Source organism: Peromyscus leucopus, chromosome 1, assembly GCF_004664715.2.
Source record: "Peromyscus leucopus breed LL Stock chromosome 1, UCI_PerLeu_2.1, whole genome shotgun sequence".
Taxonomy (NCBI): Eukaryota; Metazoa; Chordata; class Mammalia; order Rodentia; family Cricetidae; genus Peromyscus; species Peromyscus leucopus.
The window spans coordinates 23,047,854-23,068,414 of NC_051063.1; the positions used below are offsets into that span (position 1 = coordinate 23,047,854).

A 20,561-nucleotide genomic window follows, 5' to 3' on the forward strand; every position below is an offset into this window, starting at 1 on the left:
ACCCAAGAAACCGAGGTAAGAAGGTTGTAATTTCAAGGCCAGCATGGGCTACCTAGTGAGTTCAGCCTGGTCTATATAACAAGGCCCTGCTTTAGAAAAAATCTTGGAGGCAGGAAGCTGGCCCAGTGGGTAAAGCGCTTGCTGTGAACGTTTGGGGGTTGTAGTTCAGTTCTATAGTGCCCATGTTAAAGTTGGACATGATGGATTGATTGTTCCTGTAACTCCCAGAGCTGGGTGAGGCGACACAGACAGATCCCAGGAGTTTGTTGGTCAGCCAGTCTAGCCTAAACAGTGAGCCCCAGGTTCAGTGAGAGACACTGTATAAACAAAGTGGAGAGCTATAGAGGATCAGACGGCAGAAGTCAACTTCTGGCCTCCAAACATGTCCGTGCAGGCAAGCACATCCACACACCCAAACATACATGTAAAAGCACACCCCACCACAAAAATTCAGATGAGTACTACAGAAGCAATCTTAATGGTCAGTGAATATGAATTAGCTTTTTGCATTTTGTGTAAGTGCCCTGTTTGAAAAAAAAAACATGGCATTGCCTTATTCTTCAAAATCTCATGAGGTAAGAATAATGATTAAAATTATATTCGGATGTTTACATTTAAAACCAATGCTAGTCTTTAAGATTCTCTTTTCAGTGTTTTTCTGTGTAAAATGTCGGCTGTTTCAGGGCCTCTTCTTGGACAGTTTCACCTCCTGTTTGGCCTTGTGTGCCCAGAACACAAAGTTCACAAAACATGGTTAGAGGGTAGAGGAGGCATATACTTTCTGTCATGAAAGATACGAATTCAGAGGCATGTGTTATGGCTCATTAGAGGATGATATTTGAATTTCCAACTTTAAAACATCTCTCAATCTAAAATTAACAGTCAAAATAATGTTATTTCCTCCATTGTGCTCTTGTGGTAGTTTATATAGTTTATTATTTAATGTAGCTTGAAGTTCATTTGCAGAGTGAACCCTTCCCTCCTCTTGGCCGTAATTTTCTTCTAATACCCCACCCCCAACTTTTCTATTTTTACACAGGATTTTCTATTTAATTAATTCCTTTTGTTTTTGTTTCAAAGATAGGGTCTTATATAATCCTGACTGGCCTGGAACTTGGTAGGTAGACCAAGATGGCCTTGCTCACAGAGATCTGCCTGCCTCCACCTCCTTAGTGCTAGGATTTAAAGATGTACACCATCATGCCAGGCCTTAATGAATCCTTTTTAACAACAAAGTTTCTTCTCTTTCTTTTCTTTTCTCTTAGTCCCATCCTGGAAAGTAGGGAAATAATCTCTTGTGATTGTTCAGATTTTTTTCTGTGATTATATACTACTTATATATTCTGCACAAATTCCTTTCTCCCCAACTTTAGGATTTTAAGTAAATGCATGAAATTGATATTCTGATGTGCACCTTGCTTTTCTTAAAAAAAAATTGAGAAAAAGGTACTTAAGCCAGTGACTTTTACTCCCATTGTTTTGTTGGACTCTGTAACAGTCCAAAGTCTGGGTCATAGTGCCATAGGTCTCCTTCTGCCTGAGATTTATATCTCACTTTGTTGCTACCACACTACTTCTTTAGGAGTGCACAGGAGGAACTTCTAGGCTGAAGTGTTTAAACATTTTATAGACACAAGTTCCTCAGATTAGAACTGCTTCCTCAAAACTACACCAGTTTGCATTTCTAGCAAAATCGTAACAACTACAGTTCACAGTACTACTCAGCAGTAGAAATCTTATTGTTTTTGCTGAATGAATGGTGTAAAGTGCTGTCATGTGGGATTCATTTGCATTTCCTTCAATACTAGGAATTGCATCCTTGTTAGTCATGTGGATTTGCTTTACTAGGTATAATGTTTTCATTTTATACCTTTATTAATTTTTAATTGTAAAATGCTTCAATTAATATTTTGTATATAAGAATAAAGTACAAACCAGTGTACTCAACTTTTAAAATTTATTATTTTGCCATTTTACTTTAGATTTCTATAATGTTATTTTGATATATTACATTAATAGAATTTTCTTTCTTTTTCCCTCCCTCCCTTCCTCCCTTTTTTCCTTTCTTTCTTGTTTTTCAAGACAGGGTTTCTCTGTGTAGCCCTTCTGTCCTAGAACTGGCTCTGTAGACCAGGCTGGCCTGGAACTCATAGATCTGCCTGCATCTGCCTCCAGAGTGCTGGGATTAAATGTTTGTGCCACCATTGTCTAGCTAATAGAATTTTCTAATTTAGCTTTCTCTGCAGTCCCATGATAAATGAGCAGTGAACTTTGTTGTGATTTTTTAAAAGAAAGATTTATGGATTAGACTTGTTAGTACTTTGCTGAGAGAACCAGCTCTCAGCAGGTCAGAGAAGATGGAGAAGAGGTGTGGTGTCGGTGAAACTGCATGTACACACAGGAGAATTTATCTGAGCAGTCCAAACTTTATTCATTTTATTTTTTCTTTCTGATGCTTGTTCTGTCTCTTTATTTTATCTTTATCCCCTTTATACCACCTAAGACAAAGATTTCTATGCAAGCAAAGATTACCTCATAACCACAAGTTACATATTTTTTAAAAACAAATTAAAATCTTTACAAAAGATGAAATCACATTAAGATGTTTTCCTTAGAAGCCCACAAGTAGTTAAACATTTTTCTTTGTATTAATTTTCCCACCATAACATCTTTACCCAAAAGCAATGATTTGTTTATAATTGATTAACAAGGTTTTAAGCAAGCCAAGTCTGTTTCCACCAGTTCCTTTGCACTGGCAGGCAGCTGTCTGCGGTTTTGGTGTGGCAGATTCCTGTCCTGTTTCTACTCTACAGAACTTTATAAACAAGTGGCCAGCTAACCATCTATCTTTCTTTACATACAGTAGGCTCATTTAATTTTCTTTCACAATTTTGTTTTCTCCAAGGTACATACTGAAACCTGTGATTAAGTCTGCAAGCTACATGACCAAGAAACTGAGGCCTAACCTTGGGGTATAGGGATATAATTGTTTTCTTTGGTCATCAGCCTGTTTTTCCACAGATAGATTTCATGGATCTGTAATGCATGAAACTTCCTTGTTCTTATTTTTCATCCTCTGCAAATCTCATATCTAACAAAGGAGAAGGTAGCTTTTAGTCTATTTTTGTCTTTTTTATATCTCTTATTGGAGCAGTTGCTAGAATAACTTATACCATTTCCCTAATCATCTTTACTGTCTTAACCACTGTATCTTTTAGGCTAACCCAGAAAGTTCATTTGAATCATTGATTTTCAACTAAGACCATTGCTCTTATAAAAATCATCTTCATTTTGTTCTGCAAGTAAATTTCCCAGTGAGGAATGGGATTTTCCCAAGAAACAATCACACTCTGCTAGATACAGTGGGGTCCTTTCACATTGTAATCACACCATGATAGACACAGTGGGGTCCTTTCACATTGTAATCACACCATGATAGACACAGCAGGAACATGGCAGCAGCAGCAGGAGGGAGCACAGATGCGGGCTTCCTGGAGACAGTCCCCCAGGGCTTTGCCTCTCCAGGGTTTCTTCACTGCAGCCTTGCTGTTTGGTGAATTGAACTCCATAAGCCCCACTGCTGACTGCAGCTGCCCTGACATGGCGGACAGTACTAGGTTAGGACTCTTGTGTGGTGGTATTCTAATTGTACTGAAATGTGATTTTGATTGTATGTTAATAAATAAAGTTCCCCGGGGGTCAGAGCTATTAGAGCCATAGCAAGAGTGTGGCGGTGGTGGCACACGCCTTTAATCCCATAGATCTCTGTGTGTTCAGGGATACAGCCAGCATTGGAGACATATGCCTTTAAGACTTAGGGGGCTGTACATTCAGACAGTGACGAGGCAGTCACATGTTTGGGTTTACAACCAATGAGAAGGCAGAACAACATACTATAAAAAAACGAACCGACAGGATATAGCTCTCTTTCGAGAAGCTGGGACACGGCAGGAGGAAGGGTGAGATTTTAGCTCTGAGCTCTGACCTCTCGGCTTTCTCTTTTATATTGTTTCTGTATTTCTTATTTAATAAGATTGTTAGTTACATCTACACTCTTGCATTTATTTTGATAAGCAAAACTATCACTTTTTAATATGTCTGTCTGCTCTGCCATCACAATCTACTCAATGTAAAATGTGCCATTTCTCTGTAGTAGGAGATGGTATTGCTTTTGGTTTTTGGTTGCACTTACATGTAACTTTTAAACCTCATTTTTTTCTTTCTTTTCTAATTTTCCTTTCATTCTCTTCCACCTTTATTTTCCATTGAAAAAATGTAGGTAGGGGCTGGAAAGATGGCTCAGCTGTTAAGAATACTGGTTGCTCTTCCAGAGGACCTGGGTTCAATTCTCAGCACACATGTGCAGCTCACAACTGTCTGTAGCTCCAGGTCTAGAGGTTCTAATACCTCATACAGACATACATGCAGAAAAATACCAATGCACATAAAATAAAAATAAATTTAAAAACAGAAAATGTAGGTAGATTCTGTCTTTAATATTTATTTTTTTACATCATTTTAAGTTGTATTTTTCTGAAAAGTATCCATCTTTTCAAATTTACTGCTGTAATGTTCTTCTAACACTTTGTCTTTTAATTAGCTTTTCATTATGATTTTTATAAATTGCTTGTGCCTATTTTATTTCTTATCAGATTGACAATAGCTTGTTAGTTTTGTTAATCACTAAAGAAAATCAACATTTTTTTTTAAATTAAATCTGCTTATTAACTTCTGCTTTTTGGTTTTTTGAGACAGGGTTTCTCTGTGTAGCTTTGGAGCCTGTCCTGGAACTCTGTAGCCCAGGCTGGCCTCGAACTCACAGGCTGGCTCTGCCTCCCGAGTGCTGGAATTAAAGGCGTGCGCCACCACTGCCCGGCTAACTTCCACTTTTAAAATGCATTTGTGTGTATGTGTGTTGTGCAGGTGTTTGTGGGGGTCAGAGGCATCAGATCTTGCTGGAACTAGAGTTAAGGTGGTTTTGAGCTGCCCAGTGTGAGTGCTTGCAACTATCTTGGGTTTTTTTGCAAGCACAGTATGCACTACTTCTTCTTGTCATCATCATCATCATCATCACCATCATCATCATCATCGAGTTTTCAAGACAGGGTTTCTCTGTGTATCCCTGGCTGTCCTGGAACTCACTCTGTAGACCAGGCTGGCCTTCAGCTAAAGATTTGCCTGCCTTTGCCTCCTGAGTGCTGGGATTAAAGGTGTGCACCACCATCACCCAGTTTACAGTATACACTCTTAACTGATGAACTATCTCTCTAGCTTTTCTTCAACCTTTTATATGTTTCTTAATACATCTGCCCTCTAGTGTTTTTTACTTTTCTGGTGCTTGAAATTGAACCTAAGCCCTCACTCATCCTAGACATGCATTCCACTATTGAGCTATATCCCTACTTTGTAAAGTATCTGAAAAAGGGATGTTGATGTGGTGACACACTCCTGTAATCAGGTTGGGAGATGGAAGCAGGCATATCAAGAGTTTAAGGTCAGCTTCAGCTGCATAAGGAGTTTAAGGTCAACTTGGACTACATAAGACTTTGTTGCAAAAAGGAAAAAAGACAGAAAGAAAAAAGTATTTGGGTCTGATGAGATGGCTCAGTTGTCATTTAACTTTATAGGGCCCAGTGGGATGGCTCAGTTGGCTTTTAATTTTTTTTGTAAACTTTAATAGTGCAACAGATATAATTACCATATTGTATAAAACTTTGTTTTAATATGAAATGTTTCATTCCTTTACAAGTGTCAGTGGCTTGTTATTATATCAGTGATTTGATAATCACTATCAATTAAAATATACAACTGCACACATGTGTGTACTCACACAATGTATTTTTTCCAGGTGTTAAAAGGAACTTGGAAACTCTCTTTACAAGACAGTTAAAAGCTGGATAAAGTGTATTTTTTTTAAGTCTCCATGCAAGGATACAACAGTCGTATTTTAAAATTAGAGAAAGAGGTATTTGATTTAAAAATTAGTTTTAAAATATGGTTTCCCGTGGTTGGGGATTTAACTCAGTGGTAGAGTGCTTGCCTAGCAAGCACAAGGCCCTGGGTTCTGTCCTCAGCTCTGGAAAAAAAAATATGGTTTCCCACAATAGTTCACCTGCAGCTGAAGTTTCTGCTGACTATAAGGACTGTCACCAAGGCTCCATGACAGATTTGTGTTATGTAAATGCTCGGTTAGCTATCTGCAATCAGTTCTTATGCTTCAGTTCTAGGTATCACGACATGACAGATGATGCATGTTGTGTAAATGCTCTGCTAGTCATCTCTTATCAATCCTTTTTATGCTTCATTTCTAGGTATTACTCCTGTGTATCATAATATGTTTGCTTTAATGAGTGAAACAGAAAGAATCTGGTATCCGCCCAACCATGTCTTCCACATAGATGAGTCAACCAGGCATAATATACTCTACAGACTAAGGTATTTTCTTATATTAAGTGGTTTGCATGTTAGTAAAAGCCAAAGTGGGAGAAATTGTTGGCTATGTAGTGTGGTATCTAGATGTTTCCATCTGTCAGGATGCCATTTTATGACTTCATTATAATTAAGGCTAAAAAAAAAGAACAGATGAAAATGCTTGTGTGAAAATACTTACTGTTTGGAATATTGCCAGTTTCCCAGGAAGTGTAATGTGTGTGCAATAAAACATAAGCTTACATCTCTTCTTTACGAGTACATTTTTAGAGTTTAAAGTTTTTGTTTGTAAAATAGTTTAGTGATTTATGGTTTATGTTCAATATCTATTAATGTTCAGAAAAATAAAATTCCAGAAGATTTTTCTGTATAAAAGGGGTAGCAAAGAAATAATTTTGAGTTACAGTTCTTCTCCAAGCACTTATATGTTATATTTAATTTTCTTATGACTTATTGAAATATTAAGAATTCCCTGTAAAGAATCTGATGGTATGACATATTACTCAGGCTTATGACTTGGAAAAAGCATCCAAGTTGAAACTCAGACCTAGTTTGCTTCACAAACTGCCTTCTAACCTTGCGTGTATCTCATTAAAGAGATAATAGTGTAATATTCAGTGTTCATTTTTTATAAAGAAATTCTTTATTCATTTTATATACCAACCGCAGATCCCCCTCTCTTCCCACCCCCCAGCTCACTCTCCATTCCCTGCTCTGAAAAGGTATGGCTTCCGTGGGCAGTCAGCACAACCTGGTACATTCAGTTGAGGCAGGTCCAAGCCCCTCCTCCTGCACCAAGGCTGTGCAAGGTGTCCCACCATAGGTAGTGGGCTCCAGAAAGCCAGCTCATGCACCAGGGATGAATCCTGATCCCACTGTCAGGGGCCCCTTAAACAGACCAAGCTAGACAACTGTCTTGCTTATGCAGAGGGCCTAGTGCAATGTTCATTATTTGATGGTCTTATTTATTTATTTTTATTTGTTGAGATAGGAACTCATGTATCCTAGATTTTCCCTGAACTCACTGTGTAACAAAGAATAACCTTGAATTTCTGATCCCCCTGCCTCTAATTCCCACTGGTTCTGGGATCACAGGCATGGGCTACCACACCTAGTTTGGTTTTGCTGGAAATCAAACCCAGGGTGTCATACATGCTAGGCAGGATAGCATCATCATTAATATTTGATGAGTTCTTAATAAATTGTCATATTCCATTACTTATTTTCTTCTTAATCTGTATAAAATATGTAGATACATGTGCTTGAGTTTTCTGCTTTTAAGATATAATTTTTATTGAGTGTGAGCATCATTTTTATGTAAAGTTATGGGTAAGATGTTAGTAAAAGAGTTCAGTGTCTAAATAATCAACATATGAAAAGCAATGGGATGGGATGGAGGGATGGCTCACTGGTTTAAAGCAGTGGCTACTCTTTCTAGAAGACCTGGGTTCAACTCCCAGCACCTACCTGGCAGCTCACAAATGTCTGTAGCTCCAGTTCCAGGGGATCTGATGCCCTCTTCTGGCCCATACACAAAATAAATATTAATAAATCATAAAAAAGGAAAAAGCAATGGCATTCTTACATACAAGTAGCTAATTGTAACAAAATAATGAAGCTTTTATAAAATAATTTTAAAGCTTTAACTATTTGGGAATAATCTAAATGAGAAAAAATAAGAAACAATATGGGTATCAGAGTTTGCTTTCAAGTGTTATGATATATATCATGACCAAAAGAAACCTGGGGGAAGAAAGGGTTTATTTCATCCTACAGCTTAGAGTCCATCATGAAAGGAAGAAAGGGTAGGAACTCAAAGGAGGAGTCAGGAGCTGATGCAGAGGCCATGGAGAAACCCTGCTTACTGGCTTGCTTCCCCATGGCTTGCTCAGCTACCTTTTTAAGACAACCTAGGCCCACCTGCCCACAGGTGGTATAATCCACAGTGGGCTGGGCCCTCTCACATCAATCATTAATCAGAAATTATTTGACTACAAACAAAAAAAACCTAACCAGCACAATGGATAAATTAGACATTTAACTTGAAAAATGTGAAGAATGAGAATATAATATAACTATCCTTTAGTATCCATGGTGCACTGAGCTTCCTTGGCTATCAAAATTCATGTATGTTCAGGGCAAAGGACTTGAATAAACATTTCTTCAAAGAAGTGTTTGGCATGCAAATAGCCAATAGACGTTTGAAAAGATATTCAACATCATTAGTCCTTTGAGAAATGTCAATCAAATGCATGACGTGTTAACAACCAATCCACTAAGATGGCAAAAGCAGAAAGGGCAGACAATTAAATGTTGAAAATTATTTGTACTAATTAAAATGCTCATACATTGTCAGCAAGAGTAGGAAATGGTGTTGTCACTTTGGAAAAAGATTGGCCATTTCCTCTAAAGATAATATAGAATTACTAACATTCATCCACAAAAACACTTATCACAGAGTGCTAGTCACATTAGCATAAAAACAGAAACAACTCAAATGCTTTTCAAGTGATGAATAAATAATAAAATATAGTACATCATACAATCCAGTATTAATTCATTAGAAGAAAGGAATAAAGTACCTATATGCTATAAAGTAGATGAAACTTAAAAACATTATGCTAAGTAAATGAAGTCAGATAAAAAGACAACATATCATAGCAATTATTTTGAATATAAAATGAGTAGAATAGAATTTGTAAAAAAGGTTTCTTGTAGCTAGGGGTTAATTTGTAGCTAGGGGTTAAGTGGGTGACTTACTTGGGTATGATTACTAATAGCTATGGAGATATAATCAAAATGTAAAATTAAATTGTGATGTTGGTACCACATTGAATACTACAAATCACTAAGCACTTTAAATGGACATGCTTCATGTAGATGAATTATATCTCAAAGCTTTTACTTTTTTAATATATTTTATTTATATGTATTACTTTTTTATTCTGTGTGCATTGGTGTTTAGCCTGCATGTGTGTCTATGTGAGGGTGTCAGATCCTGGAGTTACAGACAGTTGTGAGCTGGCATGTGGGTGCTGGGATTTGAACCCAGGTCCTCTGGAAGATCAGTTAGTGTTCTTAACTGCTGAGCCATCTCTTCAGCTCCTTCAAAGCTTTTACTTTCAAAAGTAAACATACTTAATTTTTCTTTGAAAGACAAATTTTAATGTTCATTCTCCTAAAAGAAGGACAAATGTAAGACGAATTACTAAATGGTTTTATTAATAAAAAACCTGGAGCCAGATATTGGGCTTAAAAACAGAGATCAGGGAAGCAGAAAGCCAGCCACGTTCTTACTGCTAGAAATCCTCAGCCAAAAAGAGAGACCTACTTCCTGTATACGCATGCCTATATGCCTTTCTGTCCCTGCCTTCTTACTTCTCTCTGCCCAGCTACATCACTTCCATCTGTCTGTACAGACCTCTGGACTTCCATGATTAGTGCTGGGATTAAAGGTGTGTGCCACCATGCCTGGCTCTGTTCCCAGTGTGGCCTTGAACTCACAGAGATCCGGATGGATCTCTGCCTCCTGAATGCTAGGATTAAAGGTTTATGTTACCATTGCCTGACTTCTATGTTTAATATAGTGGCTGGCTTTTTCCTCTGATCTTCAGATAAGCTTTATTGGGGTGCACAAATAAAATATCACCACAGACAAATTATTTGTTTACACAGCAAACTGCATTTTCAGAAGCGTCTATTAATGTTACTAGACTTAAGTTTTTGTTGACTTTTATGTTTACATTTCTCCTGTCTCCTTTGATTGATTCTTCTGTATTCTTATACATTGCACCAAAGTGGGCTGTATATTGATTTTTCATTACTCATGTTTCATTTGCTGTTGCTCCTGGTGTTTTGTTTATTTGTCTGTTTGTTTATGGAAACAGAATTAATCTAGGTAGCCCAGGATACTTTCAAACTCTTGCTTCTCTTGCCTCAGCTTTCTGGGTGTTGGGATTCCAGATGTGCTCCACTGTGCTTTACTGTGTTTCTTGTATTTTCTACTTACATTATTATCATGCTGTTATTCAGAAATCCTTCTGTTCACACCCTGTATTCAATACTGCTATTTGTGTTTTCTAGCAGTGCATTAACAACTTTTAGAATGTTGAGCGTGGTTAAATGCCTGTGGTTAGTGCTTGAACTCTGGAAGCTGACAGACTGTTTCAATTCTCTTACAGGTTTTACTTTCCTCACTGGTATTGCAGTGGCAGCAATAGAACCTATCGATACGGAGTGTCTCGTGGGGCTGAGGCTCCTCTTCTTGATGACTTTGTCATGTCTTACCTTTTTGCTCAGGTATAATTGTATTACCTTTTTTGTATGTGTCTTAAACCAGAAATATCTTCCTAGGTAGCATATATCTTAAGTAGGGTAGGTAAGCGTCATGTGGGAAGACTACAATTCTAACTTGTGCACCAGGTATAGAGAGATAAAAGGATAGTCTATTTAATAATAATTTTTGATCTCATGAATTACAAATGTATCATAATGATTCCTTAAATTGACCCTTTTGAAATCATTTTCTTTTTCTTTTAGGATTCAGGTCATTTTAAGAATTTTGAAAAAAAAAGTAGAATAAATTTAACAACACAATTCATGTGGCCATTAGATGGTAAAATTTCTTTAGAGTAGGCAGTAAAATGTAGCAGGAGGAAGTAACATAAAAAATGATGCTAGGTGATTGTGGTACACACCTTTAATCATAGCACTGGGAAAGCAGAGGCAGATGGATCTCTGTTAGTTTGAGGCCAGCCGGGGCTGTTACACAGAGAAACCCTGTTTAAAAAAAAAAAAAACACCAAAAAAACAAGGAAGGAAGGAAAACTATACATAATACAGTTTTAAAAGTGTACCATTTTTAAATGTATAGCTCAGTTCATTAAACACATTCACCACCTCACAACCATAACTACTATCCATCTCTAGAGTAGTGTTCATCTTCGTGCCTTTAAACAATAATTCTCCACTTCCCCCACCCTTAACAGTTTACCATTCTACCTCCTGTGAGGTAGAATGTTGGTTCATCTTAGTACCTTGTGTAGACAGATGGCTTTATACATGGCATTTGTGTGTCTGGCTTATTTTACTTAGCACAGTATCTTCAAGGCTGGCATTCTACTATGGTGGCTGCTTTCTTATTTGTCTGGCCAACACAGATACAAAATTTCTTGGGGAAATGCAGTTATTCAAAAGGGGGAAAACTGTTAATTAAATGAATTTGATAAATGAAATTTTGGTAGGCACATAATGTGATTTTAAACAATGCTGACTTAATGACTTTGTTTTGACTTTTGAGACTGATTTGTAACTTCTCCAATGGCTATTTGTTAGTTTATTCATTAATAGTATTCCCACTAGTTTTCCAAGCACTTATTTTCTTTTGGTTATGATTTCCATGGAATTTTCTGATGAGCAAAACTTAATTACCTACTGGTTTTATATGGTAACAGAACAAACACATGCTATTACAGAGCAAATAGTTCTCTACAGATCTTAGCTAAAGAGAATAAGTTGCCAGTTTTAAGTGTGAGGAAATATGTTTAAAATTGAGCAAAACTGGGTCTGGTGAGATGGCTCTGTGTGTAAAGGCACTTGCTGCCAAGCCTGCTGACCCGAGTTTGATTCCCAGAACTCTGATGGTGGGAGGAGAGAACCAATCCTGGAAGTTTTCATCTGACCTCACATGCATACCTCAGCACTTGGGCAGATTCATATTCATTCTCTATCAGTCTCTCCCTTTCTCTGTCTTCCCCTTTCCCTCCCCCGCCGTGTGTGTGTGTGTGTGTGTGTGTGTGTGTGTGTGTGTGTGTGTGTGTGTGTGTACATGTATGTACATATATGTGTAGAGACGAGGAGTTGACATCTGGTGTCTTCCTCAGTCGTTTTCACCTTATACTTGAAGTGGGTCTTTCATTGCACCAGGAACTCACCAATTGACTAGAACAGCTGCTGTTAAGCTGCAGACATTATCCTGTCTCCTTTTCTTCAGCACTAATATGAAGGCGGTGCCCTTGCACCTCACTTTTCATGGGGTGTGTTTTCATTTGGTTTGGCTCTTTTGGGGGCTCACTACCCAGTTACCACATAAATCACACATGGAGGCTTATTCTTAATTATGAAGACCCAGCCTTAGTGTGGCCTGTTTCTTTTTTTTTTTTTTTTTTTTTTTTGATGAAACACTGTCTTGACTTTATTTACAACAGTATCATAATTTTAAATTAATGACAGAGGGACACTTCAAATTCATCAGAACCCCAAACTCTTATTTTTTTTTTTTACAACATTATCACATTTTTTTTTTGTGATATATATTTTTTATTTTACAATACCATTCAGTTCTACATATCAGCCATGGGTTCCCCTATTCTTCCCCTCCCACGCCCTCCCATACCCCAGCCACCCTCCATTCCCACCTCCTCCAGACAAGTCCTCCCGAGGACTGTGATCAACCTGGTAGACTCAGTCCAGGGAGGTCCAGTCCCTTCCTCCCAGACTAATGTGGCCTGTTTCTTGCCAGCTTTCCTTCACTTAAATTATCCCATCTACCTTTTGCCTCTGGGCTTTTCCTGTTGTCTTACTTCTGTAAATCTTACTCTTACTTCATCGCTTGCTATGTAGCTGGGTGGCTGGCCCCAGGAGTCCTCCTCCTTCTCTGGCTACTTCTTCTTTCCTCCCAGATTTCTCCTTCTGTATATTCTCTCTGCCTGCCAGCCCTGCCTATCCTTTCTCTTGCCTTGTTATTGGCCAGTTCTTTATTAAACCATCAGGTGTTTTAGGCAGTCACAGTAATACAGCTTCACAGAGTTAAACAAATGCAACATAAACAAAAGTAACACACCTTAAAACAATATTCTACAACTTGGTATTCTACAGCGTGGTGCTCAGGAGCTGAACTGGGTCTTCATGCTTGCACAGCAGGATTTTAGGTGGCACTGAGTCATCTCCCAGTTCGTTTCTCATTTCTTTGTTTCTTACATGTTGACTTGCAGTGTCCTCCATTTCTTGTAGCATCTAAGCCATATATGCTGAGTACATTTTATTTTCTCCAAGCACACCTACTATTTTTTACTATCCTAGCAGGAAAAGAGACATGTGGAGACAAATGCTTTGAAAAGTGAAACAAAACAAAACAAAAACTTCCACTGCTTCTAAGTCGTTCCAGAATACTGTCAGCCCCGTCCCAGGCAAACTACTAGTTTAAATCTGAGTGTTCCCTGTGCTTTCTTTTTGTCTCATTCTTTCCATGTCTTTGCTCTGGTTTGTGTCCATTAATAATGTCTTCATCATTTAAAGATCACATGAAAGTTCAGATCTTCCACAAAACCTTTTAATTATGCCAACTGCATACAATTTTAACTGTCTCTAAGGTTCTTAAAGTGGCTGTTGTATGGTACTTCATATTATATTACCTGGCATTGGAATGATCTGCTTTTCTGTTTAGCTTCCAAGAAAAATTCTGGTCTTTTTGATGTCTTGAGACTACATCCTGTGTTTGTTTATATCCCACACAAACTCTAGTACAGTGCCTTCAGTATGAATTGAAATCAGCGTGCATTTGATTAATTAATATTTATTTTAGTTTAGGTATTTTTGTGTTCTTAAGATAAATCTTGAAAATATAAACAGTGAGATAAGCTATGAGCCCAACTCAAGTTCTCTTTGTACATGAACCTTTGCTAATGTTTTATGGTGAAATGATATACAAATGAAAGTAGGAGTTAGTTTTTTACTCCCCCCCCCCCAGACGGAGTTTCTCTGTAGCTTTGGAACCTATCCTGGAACTCACTTTGCAGACCAGGCTGGCCTCGAACTCACAGACATCTGCCTGCCTCTGCCTCTCGAGTGCTGGGATTAAAGGCGTGCACCACCACCACCCGGCTAGTTTATGATTTTAAATGCATATTTTAGAAATTAATTTATAGGATATAACATAACTAAATGTGATAATGAAACTTGAGACATTTCCTGACCCCCCCCCCCCTTTTTCAGTGGCGGCATGATTTTGTACATGGATGGATAAAAGTACCTGTGACTCATGAAACTCAGGAAGAGTGTCTTGGGATGGCAGTATTAGATATGATGAGAATAGCTAAAGAAAAGGACCAGACTCCACTGGCTGTCTATAACTCTATCAGGTAATTTTTGTACATCCATACATAACAAACCTACAGACTTAGATATTTTATATGATTTACTTGTATTTTCAGTGTTTGCCCATACATCTTGATCTTATAGTAAAAATAGTGAGTCTAGGGAAATGACTCAGTGGGTAGAAGTGCTCACTGCACGTCCACAAGACCTGAGTCCGTATCTCCGGAACATGTAAGAGCAGATGTGATAATGTAATCTCTACTGTAGTGTTGGGCAGCTGGAGATGGGTCTCGGGGTGTTGCAGTCAACACAGTGAGACAGATCCAGGTTCAGTAAGAAACCCTGTCTTGTAAAATAAGGTGGATGGGCTAGAGAGATGGCTTCTCAGGAAAAGGTGCTTGCCACACCAGCGTGGTGACCTGAGTTTTATTCCTGAGGCCCACATAAAGGTGGGAGGAGAGAACTGACTCCACAGAGCTGTCCTCTGACCTCCAGGCAAGTGCTGTGGCAGTGGGCCCCCACGTACATCATTCACATACCCACAGTAACATTAAATAACTTTTTAACTAGAGCCTGGAGAGATGGCTCGGCAGTCACGAGCACGGGCTGCTTTTCCAGGGGACCCAGTTTAATTACCAGCACCCACATAGTGACTCACAACCAATTGTAACCTCAGTCCAAGGATATCTGATGCTCTCTTCTGGCCTTTGTAGGCACTGAATGGATGTGATATACATGCAGGCAAAATACCAGTGCACACAGAATAATACAATATTTTTAAATTAACAATAAATTAGGGGGCAGTGATAAAGACCCACCTTGGCTTCTGATCTCCACTTAAGGATTTACACAGCAAGTACACCAGCACACATAGGTGTGCTCTTCTGTATATACCACACATACACTCAGAAATTAGGTGAAAAATTGTGGAGGTACACTTTTCTTAGTATAGCTCATACTCTGTGAGAAGAAATTGAGTTGTACATCATATCATAGGCATTCATTATTTGTTTTATGTGTTTTGAAAAGACTAAGTTCAGAATGATGGGATAAATACTTGAAGGGGTAATTTTAAAATTAATATGTCCTATTCTAACCTCTGTTGTCACTCAGAATATTTATGCATCAAATGAAGGGTTTTGCATATATATCAGATGGTGGTTGTATCAACTTACTTCACTTGATTGTAGAACATCCTTATTGTGGGGAAAGGAATTAATCTCCCAATTTTGTTTTTTTTTGTTTTTTCATGTGCTCATTATTTCTAGCTACAAGACATTCTTACCAAAGTGTGTTCGAGCAAAAATCCAAGACTATCATATTTTAACCCGGAAGCGAATAAGGTACAGATTTCGCAGATTCATTCAGCAGTTTGGTCAATGCAAAGCCACTGCCAGAAACCTGAAACTTAAATATCTAATAAACTTGGAAACCCTGCAGTCTGCCTTCTACACAGAGCAATTTGAAGTAAAAGAATCTGCAAGAGGTCCTTCAGGTGAGGAGATTTTTGCAACCATTCTAATAACTGGAAACGGTGGAATTCAGTGGTCACGAGGGAGACATAAGGACAGTGAGACACTGGCAGAACAGGTAATCCTTACTGATACGTTCTTGTTCCTTTCTGTTAAGAACAGTTGCCGTAAAGCAAACTGAATTTAGGTGCTTGACTACATTCTTGATTTTCTCTGCTGATAGAAACTTTGTTTGTGTAAAGCCATCAAAGTTGTAACTGTAGTTCTTAAGTGTTTTTTTAATTTTCGTGACAAACTAATTAGTAATGACTTTCTTACAGTTTCTGAATAAGATTAAATTGTCTAAGTGATTTTAAGTTAACTCTGTTTCCTTTATTCTTTTACTGTTGACATTTAAGCATAATCATAAAGCCAATTAAATGAAAAACTTTAACTGTTTTCAATAATTAATTAGTTTTATTATATTTGCATTACAGCATTTAAATTTTTTCACATGTATCAGTCATATATTGTTTGAGAGATTTAATATTACCATTTTTTAACCACAGTTGATAATTCTCCAATTTTCTGATATTCTTTTAAATATTAATTGGGTTAAGTTCTAAATCACACGAGGTTCCTGTTATGTTTTAATGCTGTCATTTTTAAGTCAAAGCAGGATATATAAACATAGTCATAGGGCTCAATTTTTAGGAGATGTAATCACATTTAATGCCTATACATTGCTGTCAATATCTTTAAAGAACTGTGACTATCTTCACCTTCTAATCCTTGTTTGAAATGGTGTTGTAACTGTTTAAATGCTCTTGGTTACAGGATTTACAGATATATTGTGACTTTCCTGATATTATTGATGTCAGTATTAAGCAAGCAAACCAGGAATGCTCAAATGAAAGTAGAATTGTAACTATCCATAAGCAAGATGGTAAAATTTTGGTAAGTTTGTATTATGCATAAGAAGTGATTACATTTTAGAATTTTTCAGAAGTGTTTTAGAATTACTTAGGTATTCTGGTTATAGTTACAAGTACGATAAAAAAAAAATACCAGCCCAGCAAGTGTCGTATTGTGTGTATATTTTTGTACAAATATCAGCAGTCTTATTACAAGTATTTATATACTTATATAACTAAAAGCCCCAGTACTTATTCTCTTTTGCCAGTTATGGGTTGCATTAGTTCCCTCTTGTTCAGACTCCAGCAGTCCTGGGAATTAGACGAGAGGCAAGGAAGCAGGAGGAAGCCTTTCTCAAACCCTGTTCCCCTTGAAGTCATCATTTTCTTCTGTTGACTCTCTTGGGGTTCTGAATCCCATGTTGTCTTGTTTTCCCATGCATATCAACTGTAGTACGTGCTGGTCTTCTCCTTGAGATTGTGGAAATTTAGAAAATAATTTAGGATTTTTGTTTGTTTTGTTTTGTTTTTATTATTTCTAAGGCAGGTTCTCACTATGTAGCTTTGGCTGTGTTGGAACTCACAGAGATCCTCCTGCCTCTGCCTCTCCAAGTGCTGGGATTAAAGGTGTGAGCCACTGTGCCCAGCTTAGGATATATATTTATATTTTTATGATTTTGAATTTCTTTACCCAAGAACATAGTTCATTTTCTGTGTATTCAGAAAATAAGTTGCATTGTACAAAAATATTTTGAAACTTCTGATGATCATTTTCAACTTTTTAGTTAAGTTTAATTCAATATGTTACATATTTACAGCTATAAGTTGAGCTTTATTTTTAAATTATTCAATTACATTGGTTATTTTGATATATGGAAAAATAGATACTTTTTAGTATGTGTATGTCCTTTTCCATTAGATAAAATGTTAAATTTTTGGCTGATTATATGTTCATAAATATGTATTTTAATAAAAATCACAGTGTAGTTCCATATTCTAACCTTTTAGTTTTTACATGTACATTATCCTGGAAAGTATGTAAAAATAAATGTTCATATTTATAATTAATCTTAACCTTTATATAGATTAGATTTCTAATTGAGTCTAGCAGGGTCATTGAGGAGTATACTTAAATTATGAATGTTGAGTGATTATAACTGGGAAGGTTTGTTAAGCTCATATTTGGGAGGGTCTTAAGGATCAGATATAAGAATTTATTAGCTCAGGCTGGGTAATTGGAAGTTATAAAAGATATTTGTACAACTAGAACTTAATTTATTATTAATTATGTGGTTTCTTTTCTGCTTAGGAAATAGAGCTTAGCTCGTTAAGGGAAGCCTTGTCGTTTGTGTCCCTGATTGACGGCTATTACAGACTCACTGCGGATGCACACCATTACCTCTGTAAGGAAGTAGCCCCTCCGTCTGTGCTGGAGAACTTGCACAGCAACTGCCATGGCCCCATCTCGTGAGTAGTCCGCGTTTCACAGTGTGCTGTCAGGATGGCTCGGTGCCTAAGAGCACCTGCTTTGCAAGCAGAAGAACCTGAGTTTGAATTCCAGGCATTCATGTAAAAAACTGGACATAGCTGTGTGTACCTGTGATTCTAACATTCGGGAACAGAGACAGCTGAAAGCTCCTGGTTCAGTGAGGGACCTTTTCTATGACAGTAAGACAGAGAATATAAAGGAAGAGTTGTAATATATGAAGAATTATAAAGGGACACTGATCATGTCCTGGTGTCCAGAGAGAGATGCATTTCTCTGAAGTGAATGTACGGTCAGTCAGTCCTCCTCACTGAAGATTCCACATTCATGGTGGGATCAGCTGTTCTTCCAAAATAGGAGTTAAAGAATAGTGTCTACCTGGGGCTGTAGCTTAGTGTCCAGTCACTCTCTAGCCCTGAAAACAAACGAATTAGAACATTCTCCCATGTATGTTGTACTAACGTTGAAATACCGTGAAGGAAGCACAGTGCTAAATTTGAAATTTGACATTATTTTTGAGTAGTCCAAACTCTACTGAAACTTAAACACAAAATGTGTATTATACCTGCATTTCAAGTTTAGTACTCTGCAGTGGAACTCCACAGTGCTGAAAAGGTTGTCTTTGGACCTTCTAATATAGTTTGAATTTTATATGTTATTCTGTTTTAGTTTCTTTACCTTTAGATATCTACACATGGCTAAAAATTTCTGTTCTAGTTTGCTTTCTGTTGCTGAGCAGAAGCAACTTGGGGAGAAAAGGGCTAATTGGCTTACACTTCCAGGTCACAACCTATAGACAGATTTTTCTTTGGGCCGCCAGCTCACAAATAACAACCTGGAGTCTTATTAATTATGAAAGCTCAGCCTTAGCTTAGGCTTTTTTCTCCAACCAGCTCTTATAATTTAATTAACCCATATTTTAATCTACATTCTGCCCCAAGGCTCGTACCTCACTTCTATACTGCATGTCCTGGTTTCCTGCTTCCTCCGTGTCTGGCTGGCCATTTGCCTTTCTTCCTCCCAGAGTTCTCTCTCTGCCTGGAAGTCCTGCCTATATCGCCTGCCTAGCTTTTGGCTGTTCAGCTTTTTATCACACCAATCACAGCAATCCATTTTCACAGGGTGTGCAAATATCCCACAACAACAGCCCATCGTGGAGGGAAGACAGGGCAGGCGCTCAAACGACAACTGCAGCAGAAAGCACGAAGGAGCCTCATCCTGGCTTGCTCTCCCTGCTCCTGGGCGGCCTGCTTTCTTATGCAAAGCCCGAGCACCAGCCTAAGGGGAGCAGCACACAGTAGGCTGCGCCCTCTCACATCAGTACAACCACCATAATTCCCCACAGACATGGCCACAGGTTGATTAATCTAAGCAGTCTTCCTGTCAAGACTCCCTGTGTCCAGGTGACTCTTGGTTGTTTCAACTTGATGATAAAAGCTCTCCAGGACAACTATCATATGACCCATACCCTTGCAGACTTTCCTGTTTTGTTTGTTTGTTTTTGTTTTTAAGATTTATTTATTAGTGTTCTGTCTGCATGTATGTCTGCAGGCCAGAAGAGGGCGCCAGATCTCATTACAGATGGTTGTGAGCCACTATGTGGTTGCTGGGAATTGAACTCAGGACCTCTGGAAGAGCAGCTAGTGCTCTTAACTGCCCTGTTTTTATATAAATTATCTTGCTTTCGAATGTTGCATCTTCAAACTTTATGCACACAGCAGGGTTTTGTTGTTGTTTTGTTTTTGCACATGGCAATGTTCATTTTCCAAGACAGGCTTTCTCTGTGTAGCCCTGGCTGTCCTGGAACTCACTCTGTAGACCAAGCTGGCCTCAGACTGTAAGAGATCCATCTGCTTCTGCCTCTCAAATGCTGGGATTAAAGGCATGGACCACCGTGCCCAGCTCCCACATAGCAAATTTTAAGACTGAGGTTAGATTTGATACTGTTTTAAATATAGAGAAATAATTTTTGTACTAGTACTGCTGTAATAGAAGAGAAAAATGAGAAATAATTTATAAATATACTGTCCTCACTGTTAAATGAAGTTTTATGGGAGTATGATTTTTTTAATTACTCAATTTGTAATCAGAAAGTAGAACATTAAAATGAATGGATTTTCTTTGTGATTTTATTGTTTTATAGTGTTTTAAAAATAATGTAGTTGCCCCTTGAATTGGTTTGAAGTC

At 37.8% G+C, this 20,561-nt stretch overlaps 1 protein-coding gene across 1 annotated transcript in view; it reads left to right on the forward strand.

Annotated features, from left to right (window-relative positions):
• The window catches only part of Jak2 (Janus kinase 2), a 71,666-nt gene that overhangs the window by 22,770 nt on the left and 28,335 nt on the right, over positions 1 to 20,561 (forward strand). Inside the window, exons 4-9 of the mRNA XM_028894523.2 lie at positions 6,312 to 6,435; positions 10,611 to 10,728; positions 14,422 to 14,567; positions 15,792 to 16,113; positions 16,812 to 16,931; positions 18,198 to 18,355. Coding sequence (XP_028750356.1) covers positions 6,312 to 6,435; positions 10,611 to 10,728; positions 14,422 to 14,567; positions 15,792 to 16,113; positions 16,812 to 16,931; positions 18,198 to 18,355 — 988 coding nt within the window. The remainder of the gene's footprint in view (positions 1 to 6,311; positions 6,436 to 10,610; positions 10,729 to 14,421; positions 14,568 to 15,791; positions 16,114 to 16,811; positions 16,932 to 18,197; positions 18,356 to 20,561) is intronic.